Genomic DNA, 13207 nt, shown 5'->3' with positions numbered 1-13207 from the left:
GGTATTGAAATCAGAAGTGTCAGTAATAGTATTCTAGTTACCCTCCTTCATTCATTCTGTGTGCTCAGTAAGGCCTGAGGCCTGAGTAATGTGTTTCCTTAAACAATAGCTGTAATGCACAGCTACTGCTTTGTGAAATTCACAAAAGAGTTTTCAGTGATGTTGAAATAGATCTCCTAACTCTGTGTTGATAATTTAAGGGAATTCTAAAAATTCTTGATAAAGTGGCTCCTAAGCATGTGCATGTCTTGGAAGACATCACTCCAAGCAGTCCAAGTTAGAAAGATTCCAGGAACTGTTTACATATGGTTGCCAGGTATTTCTGTGATGAGATCCAGAATTTCAGTTTTACCTATATAATAGCATGTAAGTTTTTACACTGATTTGCCCAGGCAAAGTGGGAAGTCAAATAGTTACTCTTGTGTAATATTCTGGAACATTTTTTTAGCCATTGATTCTTGTCTTTAATTCCTGTAAGCTTAAAAGCCAGTTGGAGATCTTTGCAATCCATGTCCTACCACTAATACAGTATGCTGCCTCATTGCCAAACTTAAATCTCTGATGAAACTGAGCATTAAAGATGGCTGGCAGACCATTTTTCCAGCTGTTTTCAGATTATTTCTGGTTTATATATTATTTATATCAGTAAAAAGCAGATGCATTTATTTATATTTATGCACATGTATAGATTAATTTTAGATATGGAAGTCCACTGCCTGCTGTAGAGAGAATAGAATAGTTCTAGTTGGAAGGGACCTGCAGTAATTATTGACTCCAGCTGCCTGTTAACATCAGGGTGAGCAAAAGACAATCAAATGATTTAAGGCCACTCTCAAACCTGTTAAGAGTCTAAATGGTAATGAGTGGTCCCAGTGGAGCTTTTGAAGCTCCATTTTGAAGATATTGAGCATCTTCTGTTAATAAGGTCCAGAATATGAAGTAGTGCAGTACAGAATTGATCACATGAAAACTCCCTTTCACCCCACACTGTAATTTGCCTTTTTCTTTCTCCCCATCCCCCCTGTGCAGAGTTGTATTTTCCTGTTAATGTGTCTCCATTTCAGGTTGCCTGCAGGTCATACCATGTGCCTTGAGCTGGGTGATGGGAGAGCAGGAGCCAAACCAAATGCTACAGCTTGATCTTAGGTTGCATGCTCTGGGGGCTGAGCAGAAGTTGAGTGGCTGGGCCGGGGGCTTCTGCCTCTTTACCTAATTGGTCCCTTTAGCTCATCCTGTCTCTCGTTTGGTGTGAGCTTCTTGGTATGGCCAGTGAGGAGCAAGGGCACAGGAGCCCCTCAGGGTGAGGGAGTGGAGAGCCACACCTTGCAGAGCACCAGCTGGGTGATGGACCTAAAGGCGTTGGGAGCTCTGCAAGTGTTCTGCATGTGACTGCATTTTATAGTGTAAGAAGGAGGGGTTAACATGCTGTTGTGCTGTGAACCAGTCAATGTGCAATGCTGTAACAGCAGAACATTGTCTTTGCAGTGAACAGCATGTTTCTTCAAAAAAGCAGCAATTGAAGAGTAGCCCAGCAGCTAATAGAAAATGGCCATACTATTAGCCTGTATGTAACTGGAGCCTGAATAAGATTAAAATTTAATCATTTTGCCATTTGGTTATACAGGAAAATAATAGTAAAAAAGTTTGTGTTATTTTTTTAATGTGTTTGATTTTGTTTTTCAGTTTTCTGAAAATGCTTAAAATGTTCTCAAGCCCTATAGTATTTTGAAGTTGCAAATTGGGTGCAGGGAAGGAGTGGTATATCACCTGTTCTTTGACACAGAATAAACTTTAAAGTCCCTAAACTTTGGGTGGCTTTTTATGATCTTTAGAATTTTCATGCTAAAATCTGGGCTTTCCTCCCTCTGTGTATAATTGTTAGAGTCTTACTCACATGAAAGTGAGTACTTCTGGAAGTCCTTGATTTGAATTAATATCTCCACAGGTTGCCTGAAAGCTTTCCTGAATTGCAGAATCTGACGTGTCTTTCAGTAAATGACATCTCTCTGCAAGCACTACCTGAAAACATTGGGAAGTAAGTTCTTTGCACTTTGTTACCTTTTAATTTTTTTTCTTTATTGTTGCACTTCCTGTATAAATGATTCACATAATTGTATTTAATACATCTATAAAATTATTTACAGGTCTACCCTTATTTTTTTCTGTTCTTTGAAGTTGGAGGGATCTCTTAAAAAAAATCCTAAAAAATGGTATTATCACTTGCATTGAGCAGCTTAATGCAGAACTTGTAGTGTGTATGTGTACAGTTAAACTCTGTTCTTTGGAATTTAAAATAGCTTGGAATTTTAGGTGCAAAATTAATTCGGTGTTTTGTCATGCTGATCTGACCTTTTGCTTTCCTAAGTAGACCATTGATCCATTATTGTGAACATGTCAGATGGCTTGCAGCTTAGCTCAAAACCAGGCAATTGCTGGCACAAGAACAGATGGGTAAAAGCTGGTAGAGATCAGGATGGAAATTTAGAAGCTTCCTAACTAGCTATGGGAGCAGTCTGGTTTTGAAAAAAAACTTTTGTGGGAGTTGTGGAGATGAAAATTCATGGAACAGCTTTTAAGATGAAATTTTATGCATTTTTAAGATGTTTGTTCACTCTGGAAAGTAGATCAGCTTTGCAAGGAGAGACTTTCAAAGTGGATACATGTGGAAAGTGAAGTGAGCAATGTTTATGTGCCTCCTTTTGACTGAAATAAACATCCACACGGTCAGATGGGAAATCTCTCTCTCCTTAGTGGAGGGAAGGGGGTCTTTTCCAATTTGAGAGAGAAGTAGTAGTTCCATGGCTCCTCACTTAAACATTTGAGAATGGCTGTGCTGATTCAGCCCAAAGGCTCATCTGGCCCAGCTTCCTTCTGCCTTGCCCCTAAGTGGATGCCTGGTGAGGGTTTGGAAAAACAACGTGTGTGTGTGTGTGTGTGTATGATGACTCTTTTTTCCATCCCCTGACTGTTTCTGGTTCAGAGGGTTTCCTGAGCTTTGGATTTTGGTTTGTCTAATTGATAGCCCATAATGAATCTGTTTTGTGTACTTGTCCAGTTTCTCCTTGAGCATATGTAGGCATCTTTAGTATTCTCTCCTGGCAAATAGCTGCACACACAACTATTACCCATTTTACTGGTTTGTTGTTAGTTCAGTAAAATCCAGATGTTTCTGAAGAGAGGAGTCCTGCAGAAAGGATCTTAATCATAAGAGCTACTGCAATGTAGTCAAGTTCAGACTGGCATTACTTCAGCCACTTCCCATGGGTATGAGAACTCCCAGCTGGCATCACACCAGCTGCAATAGAAGTGGAAAATCTCTTTTGAAACCTCCCACAAGCACTAACAGGTACAGATAGTGTGAGCCCAGTGATTAGGGCAGAGTCTTCCCTAAAAATTGCATGGGCCATGTTGTGATATTCATACTGTGAGATATTGGGGTATTCTTCCTTCACTGTAAGAGTTCACATAACTTTTCATGCAGCTTTTTCAGCACTGGCAGCTAAGAAAAGGCCTGTTCAAGCTTTGCATTTACCGAAAATCAAGGCAAAAAATTGGGGATCCCACCTGATTCTGAAAATAAATAGAACAAACAGGACAAGCACAAATTCCAAAAGCATGCTGTGGGACTGCTGCTTTGCAGACAGTAGCTGCAGGAAGGTTGGTGGCTTCCCTGACACCTCACTGGCTATGGTGGCTCTGCCTTCTTGGTTGTTCTGTCTCTCATTTGGTGGTGTCACTGGTGATAGTCTCTGTTTTGGAGCAGATGACTGCAAACAGGTACAGTTAAAATGGGGATACCAGAACTTGTAGTGATGTTGATATGCGGAGCTGTGCAAGAAAGAAAGGTAAAAATTTACCTCTTACTGATCCTAAGCAGTTTCAGCATGAGCTCTCACAGAATAGAGCAATGCAACCCATCCTCTTTTAAAATCAGTATCTGATCCTTGATATTGAAACTAAAAATCTGGTGTCCTCGCTTGTGCTGGGAAGAGCCACAGGCTTGTCCTGGTGCTCTTGGTGAGTTCTCATGGAGGGATAGGCTTTATTAAAGTCTGACAGGTGCTTTGATCTGGGAAGTATTCCCACATTAGCTGTTTAGAACATGAATATTGTATTTTTACAAAAACATTTTAATCTCATTAGTAGAAACTTTTATTATCAGGTTTATATTTAAAGAAGCAGAAACAGATGTGTGGGGTTGTTGTTTTTGCCTTATCAGGTATTCAAAATAGGTAGGAATGTGTTGGGAAGTCAACAGGAAGCTTGGACTGAAAATGCTCGTTTTGAACTCAGGAGAATGATAATGTTGCATGAGGGAAACTCATGGGGTGTCCACCCAAAATGTACTTGTTCCTGAAGTCTATTGAGGAATGTCCAACAGAGAGTTCCTGTCTGATTCCAACTCAAAATTATTGGGAAGTCTTGTAGTGAACTGAAACCTAAAATCCTTATGGATCACTTGAGAGTGAATTTTACTGATTTTTTAGCATTAGATCTGTAAGTAAGAATTTTTTTTTTTCAGTCTGGCTACCAACACGTGCAGCTGTCCTATTTTAGTTGGCAAAATTTTCATCATTTACTGGAAGTGAATTTGATGGTGCTGCCAATCACCTTGTATTTGGTAAAAGCAGTGGAATGCTCTGTGGCATTTCCAAAGGTAAAACCCACACATTTGTACTTGTACTTGTTCCTTCCTTTGTTATTTTTCATCTGCTGGGACTCCATTCCCCCAACGCTGGGAGTTGAAAGGTAGTGCTAGTTTTGGTTTTCTGGCTGAGCAGAGTAAGTCTGTAAAAGGTGTTTGGATGTGTTTGCAAAATGCCTTATTGGCGTTTCAGTATGCTTTGGATAATAATGCATGTTGTTATTTGATGGAATAAGCTGGACCAATGAGATCTGCCAAACAGTGAGTAAAAATATACCGGTAGTTATTCTACTATAGTTGGACTTGTTCGAGGAAAGATTTGAAGTTCCTGTGCTTTCTGCAGGTCTTCTGGCCACTGGAGTATGTGGAAACTTGGAGAAATGCATCCTGATTGCTTACAGTCTTATGGTGCTGTCTAGGAAATGCCTATAACAGCCAGTGAAATCTCCAACTCATCTTTATGTAGCACAGAGATCAGTATGTACTTAGTGTCTCTCTCTCTGTATTTGAGCTACCTACTTATAATCTTGTGGTGATGGCAGTTTGCCCTTAAATGGGGAAAGCAGCAAAAGCAATGGCAAATCTTTTACAAACAGCAGTACTTTAATGTTAGTGAGTACTTACTAATGGCAGATAATAGAGCTGAATTGCCTTGCTGGGAGTCCTTACTGGAAGTGTGTCTTCCTTGTGAATTGGACAGACATCTCCAGTCTGTTTTTCCCATGGTCTGATGTATGAGTGCCAGAGTTCAGCTTCACTGTCCCAGGCCAGTGTCTGAACTTGTTCAAACTGCTGATATGTAGAGTTCCATCAGTACTTTTACTGTGCTGTTAGGCATTCTTCTGCACAGATCTTCTATATTTTTCTTTTCCTTTGTATTGCCAGAAGGAATATTTTTAAATACTTACAACTGGAAGTTCGAAGAACATAGGCAAGGCTTTCCTTGAACATTTGGTCTTTCCTCTTGCTTATGCATAGCCATGCTCCGAGTATGTCAGCTTTTCTTACTCTGTGTGACCACTTCACTCTGCTTTCCTGCTGCTGTTACATGTGCTGTATTTTCTTGCTGGATTAAACCTACTTCTTTTAAGCTCATATACTGTTTCAGGGCTTTCTAGAAAGATGTGTGATGAACACAGGACTGGATAACAGACTAGGTATCCTCATATTACCAGTGCTGCTTTTTGTGTTTCTCTGTGATTTGTGTTCTCTTGACTCGTGGTTTGGTTCCTATTTGGAGTAAAGCAGTGAATGAGAGATACTTAAGCTGATAATTAGGTGGGTGCAGTTTGGAGCAGGACTTGTCCTGCTGGCTAGCTGAACCATTTGGAGAGACAAGTTACACCATTTAAGCTGTGAGTAGGAGTGTCTTTTACAGCCTTTCTCAGACTAATGAGAGCAAGTCTAATTTCCTTGCCTATTCTGCAGGGCCGTCTTTGTCTAGAGCTGCCCAACAAGCAGGCATAACCTGTTCCTCCCAGCGTGGGTAACATTTAGGAATTTCCCCTTGCTTCTAGGATTATTTTTCTTCAATACTTCCTTATTCACATAGCAGCCAAAACACAGGGCATGACTTTTTCCTGAAATTGAAAATAGAGTATTTGTACATAAGGATATTTGAATAAATTGGGATGTCTGTAAGGCTTCCTAGGGCATGTCTTATAATAATAGTATGAATACTCCAGCACCTTTCTTGTCCATATGTGTTCATTCTGTAGTGTTGGCTTCAGGCCACTGTAATATTGGCTTTTTCCCAGTGAAGACTGATGATTTTAGAGATCTGCATAGTGGTCCTCCAGCTTAATGTCTAGAAGGAGAAGAGAGATTGTGTCAGCTTTGTGTGTTTGTTATTTATTTGTGGTTCTTAGGCTTGAATAAGATCCAGGTACCTTCTTTGGAAAGACTTTTATGTGTCTGCAATGTTTAATCTAGCATTGGACTCTCAGAACAGTACTTCATGAGGAATTGGCCTTAGCTGGAAAAACAGTCATTTCAGCATGAAATGCATATCTGAAAAAGACAGTTATTTGTCACGTTCTCTACGGGTGCCAAAATCAACTAAATTCTTAAACAGCTGAAGCAAAGGGCAGAGCTTTAAAATAGTGTATTTTAAATTACGATTGAAGACCTGCTGCCCATTGGCACACCAGACACCTAACTCATATCCAGTTTTTAGCTTTCAGCATTTTTTCAGCATGGGAAAGATAAAGATTACCAGATGACTTTTTTTTTTTTTAATGGATGTTAAACTTTAAAGTAAAAGATTATTCATGACTGGCAGGTAGGGTATTTTGAAAGTTCCATACATGGCAGATGAAAAAAATCTTTCCTCTGCTATACACAATTTTTAATCTTCCCCTAAAAATACACAGATGGTCATGTGTGTATTTGGACATGATTTCAAAATCGTGAGGATTCAACAAATATCACAGAAATATCATGATTTGTAGTATCCCCATCATTCACAGTTTCCCCCTCCCCCTCCACTCTTTTTTTTTAAAAGACAATTGCGCAATCTGTGATGCAAGAAAGTAGCATAGCTTTATTTTAGCTTCAGAACCTTTTGATGTGGGGAGGGGTGAATTTTTTTAGATGTGAAGGATATTCTGATGCTGATGACTGATGAGTCTGGTTTACCCCCAAGCTGCAAGCAGGCTGAATGGATCTGTGGAACGTTACTACTGAAAGGGAATTACCAGGTAAGCAGAGATATTTTCCTCTTAACATTTGCAGCTAGCAGGTAGAATGCTGAAATAGGCCTTTCATTATGAAAGTGAACATAATGAAAAGAATAGAACAAATGTTGGTGTGCTTTAGGAGCATTGTTTTGGAGAAAGATTTGTTACAGGCATGCTTTTCAACAGTCATGGAACCACAAGTACCCAAAGACTTCATGTTAGTCACTGGGGTGATGGTTTTGCATATGTATGTTTAATTCTAGAGGTTTCAAAGTTTTCAGCAGCTTTTGAAACAGAATCTGTAATGTTGATCATGGAAGAAGTAGCTGGAGAATAAAAGATCTTCAAAGGCAAGGGTGATCTGCTTAGTGCAGATGGTCCAGAAGCAGATCAGAATGGCATACTAATCCTTAGAATGGGTTCTTGGGCCAGTCTGTGCCTGTGTTTTTCTTAGTGTAGGCCTGGATGTTTCAAGTGTAGATTATGCATCTGGTGGCATCACACAGAATGGAAAATGTTCTTAAAATTGCATGGAACAAGACAATTTAATTATCTTTTCAGGTTTAGCATAATAATGTCTCATTAACATAGAGTCTTACATGATAGGACAGAAGTGATGGGGAAGCTTATCTCACAAATACGTAGAAGGACGACTATATGTAGGTGGTCTGGCTAGGCTGATATAAATAGTATTAAGAACTCCTACTGTGGCTTAACTGAATTTAGCATGGCAAGAAATATTTACAAAGTTTGAGTAGGTAAAGCATTCAGTGTTAATCACAGCTGGTTGGTAAATGACAAAACTGAATGTTAAGAACTCGGAAGTTTATTTCAGGAACACTAGCAATGTAATAGTGAATGCAGTGCCATCTGGCCTTCAAATAGGAGATGTTGCATCCTTTATTTTGCACAAGAAAAAGATATTTAACATATCTTTAGCAGTATTTTTTAAAAGTAAAATAATTCTATTTTTGTTGAAGTCATTGAAGATTGATGTTGCATGAGTGGACAATATTTTAAAAACAAAAATTTTGTTGTAATAGTGGGCTTAGCCTTCTCAATCCATTTCAGTAGTCTTGAGAAGCAAGTAAGACCAATTTAGACTATCCCTGCAACACATTTAGAGAATTCCTTGGGCATAAAATGTAGAACTTTATTTTTAAAATTTGAATGTGACTTGTCCTACTGGCCATCTATTGAGGCTTTCCCTCAGTTAGTGGCTGATGACAATTTTGATCCAGTTTTTACTTGTGGAGATATGTAGGTTTTTATGAGGCAATTAATGGTAATGACAGTTCAATTCAGGTAACTGACTATGCAAATGCACTTTTCTCTGACTTTCAGTCAGAGTCCTTGCGTTAAAACCCAGGATGACGAAATTGTCAACTTCACTTCTTTGGTCTCTATTTAAAATCAGTCTTTGGAAGTTGTATTTCCCCACCCTAATTTGTGTCCAATTCTCCCAGCTCTGTAGAAATTACAAATGTTAAGAACATAATCCTTAATTTCAGATATTGTTACAAGAATTACTGCTAGGCTGCTGTTCTGCTTATCAAACTCTAGAAGTAGACTGCTATGGCAAGCCTCATGCCTTTCCCCTGAATGTTATACATTTAAACTTGAGAGTAAAGAATAATGTTTAATTTAGATACAAGTTTTGTGAAGCTGCTTTGCCTCCAAAAAGGAGGAGGAGGAAAGCTTTCAAAGATATTTCTGGAAGAATAGTCTTTAATAATACTGGTGAGACAAAATTAACAATTTCATCAAAACCAAATTTAGTTACTTTGCTTTCTAGTTGTTTTTCCAGCTTCTCTTGTATTCTGGCATAGAACCACAGGACTTGATGTGTGTGAAGATCAGTTTGTTTTGAAATAAGGAAGTGCCCTCAATTAGGAAATTAATACTTCCTGTAATTTCTAACTCATCTAAGGATTTTTGGCATTCAGTACCTAAGAATTTGCATAGATCATTCTCTCCTATTGCATGGTGTGGACAGAAGGTCTCTTTTTCAGTTCTGTCAGATTAGCTCTGCAAAAGTTCATCAATGCTCTTTTTTATCATTCACATTGTAAAACAAGTTTCTATGAGCAAAAAGTAACCAAGGCAGGACTACTCTGCTATTTGTAGGTTGCCATATAATCGATATGAATTCTTACGTGGCCGATACTGCTTCTGTTGCATTGGAGATGTCATTACACCAAAAACCCACATGGAGCTGGTTGTTCAGGCACAGGGAAGATAAGATAGGTTGCTGGCAGGTATAGTAACTGGGTGAAGTAATGCAGACTCAGGGAAGAACTGAAGTGGTAATTAACTCTGAAGATGGGTACATGCTACAGGTGCTCTTGAGACAATGCAACTTTAAGCACCTAATTTGATAGAGTGGTTTGGGTTGGTTGGAAGGGACCTTCAGAGATCATCTAATCCAACCCTTCTGTTGTGGGCAGGAATGCCTCTCATTAGATATGGTTGCTCGAAGCCCTGTTCTATCTGACTGTGGCTTCTAAGGAGGAGGCATCTGCAGCTTCTCAGAGTGTCCTGTTACAGTGTCTCATTACCCTCATAGTAAAAAATTTCTTCTCCTAACTGAAAAATGCCAGCTCTCCGAGCCTGTTCTCACAGGATAGGTGCTCCAGTCCTCTTATCATTTTTGTGGCCCTCCTCTGGATCCAGCAAGACTGTGCCTTTCCTGTGCTGGGGCCCCTGGAGCTGGTTGCAGTGCTCCAGGTGGGGTCTCAGCAGGGCAGAATTGAATCACTTCCCTCGACCTGCTAGCCACACTGTTTTTTATGCAGACCAGGATGATGTGGTTGATGTAGCCTTGGGAGTTTGGACATTTGGTCTTTCCAGGGTTTGTGCAGTTGAGGAAACAGTCACGAGAGGAGAAGAGAAAGGTTGTTTTTGGGAGTGATTTGGAACAGGAGCCTATCCCAAAGGTATATGTTGTACCTTCAAATACTTAAAGTCTGAGTAAGAGGTATTTTGAGAGCTAGCTAGTTATTGATTAACTCTGTCATTTTCCTGGAGAATAAAAGCTGCTAAATGCCAGGCTCTCAGTGCATTGTTGATCTGCAGCTGGGAGCCTTGTGGGATGGGAGTAGCTTACTGGGATCCTTTCACATGAGTCTGTAGTCATCTAACTAGCCCCAGCTGTGTCCTGGGGCAGGGTCATACATGTCACTGGTAGTTTTATTTGGCCAGTGGCTATGGGCTGGAATATATTTAAATATGGCTAGTTTAATGCATTTTTATGCCATTGTCAGAGTACCACAGTTAGCTTATATCTTGGAAGACCCTTGAATAGACAGAGACACCATATTCTTTTTCTGCACAAAAAAAAAAAAGGACAGTAAATTGCCTACTTTTGGGTCCTTTCCTTCCCAGTGTACTGTCATGATGGATGTTTCAGTGTATGTGCTGTATACCCAGGCAGGGTATCTAAGAACCAGTAATCTTCAGATGCTGGTCCAGTGAACTGAAATCATTTGGAACTGGTGTGCTGGTCAAAATGTGGACTAAATCTCCCATTTCTGTGTGCTGTATCCTTGGGCTGTGGTTTGAAGTCATTGCTGCTGCATAAAGAGTGTAATACCAGACCATATTCAGAATCTATACTGTGTTCTCACCTTACCTATCATTATTGTGCAGGACCTTATTTTATTCTGTATAAATATGGGGGCTATGCCTATTCTTCTATCTTCCCTTCTTTTTGCAGTTTTACAAATGTGAGAAGAAATTACATTTGGGATTTTATATTCCCCCAACCAGCTGAAGCTTGCTGGAAGGGGTGTGTATTGTGCCATGGATTTCTGCAGGTTCTTTAGATCTTCATCTCTTCCAGCTTTGCTTCCTTATTTCCCAAAGCCTGTACTCTTGTTGTGCTGGCTCAGCTGTGTGCTGCTTTTGACATCAGGTGAAAAAGTGGAGCTTTTATTAATCAAGAGAAGGGCTTTGTTCAGTTTTTATTGACTGAGCATCTTCAGCTTTTATATCAATTCTTTTTTTGTCATCTATCCTGTTTTCTCCTAGCTCTTCCGACATTTCTCTTTCCATTTCCATCATTTTAGCCTTTTTTTTTTCTTCCCACAAGGAAATAGCATATGTCTTATCATGCTTCCCAGTGCCTCTCTCAGGAACCTTTGCTGATCTCTGCCAAGGGCTTGGAGCTCCCAGTCTTTTTGCAGGGGCTGTGACAGAAATGGGCTGTATGTATTGTGCTGTCTGTTGTTACTCCTAAGGCTGACTTTCTGTCCCCATGGGTTGAGGAATATGCTGCAACTGTCTCTCAAGGTTAAAGTTCTAGGATAAACTCATAGCAGTTTTGTATTTTATAACTTTAAAAAATAAAGTACATTTAATGTCTGCTGTATGCTGAAAATGTAATTTCATCCAGAGTAACTACAGAACAGCTGTCTTTTTTTTCTCCTGGTTTTATTTTTTTTTTAACTTCAGTGATGTTTTTAAACCTATTGCAGTAAATCTCTGTTGTTTAGAGAGTCATCTGTCAGTGAAAAGGTTGTTTTGTGGAACATGGTGGTGCTGATAATCCCGTTGTAATCAGTGCAAACTGACTTGCTTTGGAAGAAAAAGAGCAACAGGCTTTGTTTCTGGTTTTAGTGGATGATTCTAGTCTATTTTTTGTTTTAGAGTAGACTGCTGCAGTTGATGAAGGAATATTTGTGGTATTCCCTGTCTGTAGATTGTGTTGAATTGCACGTTTGTCTTTCAAAACCTGACTGGAACGATCAGGAAAAAACACTTTAGCATTTTTGTCTACTTTGTTGCTATTAGTTTTGTTCTCAGTTATTGATTTCGCATTCTCTTCATTTCTCTAGCTCACACAATGAATACCAATATTTACAGTTACTGTAGGTAGATTGCTGAACGAGTATATCTGGTTTATACTGAAACTGACATTTTTAGCCATGTTGTACCTTTAAATTCAACTTGGTTCCAGCCTTACACTGGAAGTTGTAAAGAATGTTGAGATGGAAAACTTGTAATTATTTTAGTTACCTTCATCCTCTGCTTGGTTTGTCTGTTTCCTTGTGCTCAGTAATTTCACACATGTGCTCAGTGTTTGAGGTCTGTGTGGTAGCTTTTATAGTGAGAATTATTACAATATTAATACTTTTTTCAACTGTGGTGAAATAATTCCTTCTGATAGTATTTTTTTTGTATGGTTTTTTTTTGGGGTTTTTTTTTTTCCCTCTTTTTGCTGTTGTTTCGGATTTTTTTTTTCTCATTTAGAAGATAAATTACATTTGCTTGTGCATTTTCTGTTGGATTTTTTGTTTTGGGGAGTAAGGACTGTTCATTGGAAAGCAGCCTGCAATGCTCTGTGGTGCATTTGCATTTCTAAATGCAGTTGGTGAACAGCTCCTGATGGGTCTCTCTTTAGTCTGAGTAAATTAGATTGCTATTGCTTTTGTGTTTTATGGTAACTTCCCATGACTGATATTTCCCTACAAGATAGAGATTAGAATTAGGGGAAGATTCTGAAATCAATAAGGTATGGCTTACTTTAGTTCTTTTCAGGGACTTTAGAAATACTGGACTGGCAGTGCACCTGTAAAATTAAGGACATAGGGAAAAAATAAATTATTTCATTTAGTATATTGTGAAAAAATAGTTATTTGTAGCTGAGAAAAGGAAGGATTGCACTTTCTGGAGAGAGTGTTACTAAATCAGAAAAGATATTTGAAAAATAACAAGTCATGTCAACTTTTTCTTGCAAATGACTCAAAATTGTGTTTCTCAACAGAACGTAAAATCAGAAAAATGTTAGTACAGACACAATTTGTTAATACCCTGTTGGTAAGTGTAAGGACCAGCTGTACCTCTGCTTTTTACTGTATTGGAGATTAATGCTTCAGTACGTCAG

At 39.0% G+C, this 13207-nt stretch overlaps 1 protein-coding gene across 1 annotated transcript in view; it reads left to right on the top strand.

Annotated features, from left to right (window-relative positions):
• Positions 1-13207, top strand: part of LRRC1 (leucine rich repeat containing 1) — a 69545-nt gene that overhangs the window by 31300 nt on the left and 25038 nt on the right. Inside the window, exon 4 of the mRNA XM_064707568.1 lies at positions 1946-2035. Within this exon, the coding sequence (XP_064563638.1) occupies positions 1946-2035 (90 nt within the window). The remainder of the gene's footprint in view (positions 1-1945; positions 2036-13207) is intronic.

The sequence above is a fragment of the Zonotrichia leucophrys genome, chromosome 3 (genome assembly GCF_028769735.1).
Source record: "Zonotrichia leucophrys gambelii isolate GWCS_2022_RI chromosome 3, RI_Zleu_2.0, whole genome shotgun sequence".
In the NCBI taxonomy this organism is placed as follows: domain Eukaryota; kingdom Metazoa; phylum Chordata; class Aves; order Passeriformes; family Passerellidae; genus Zonotrichia; species Zonotrichia leucophrys.
This window is presented reverse-complemented; position numbering and strand designations above follow the sequence as displayed.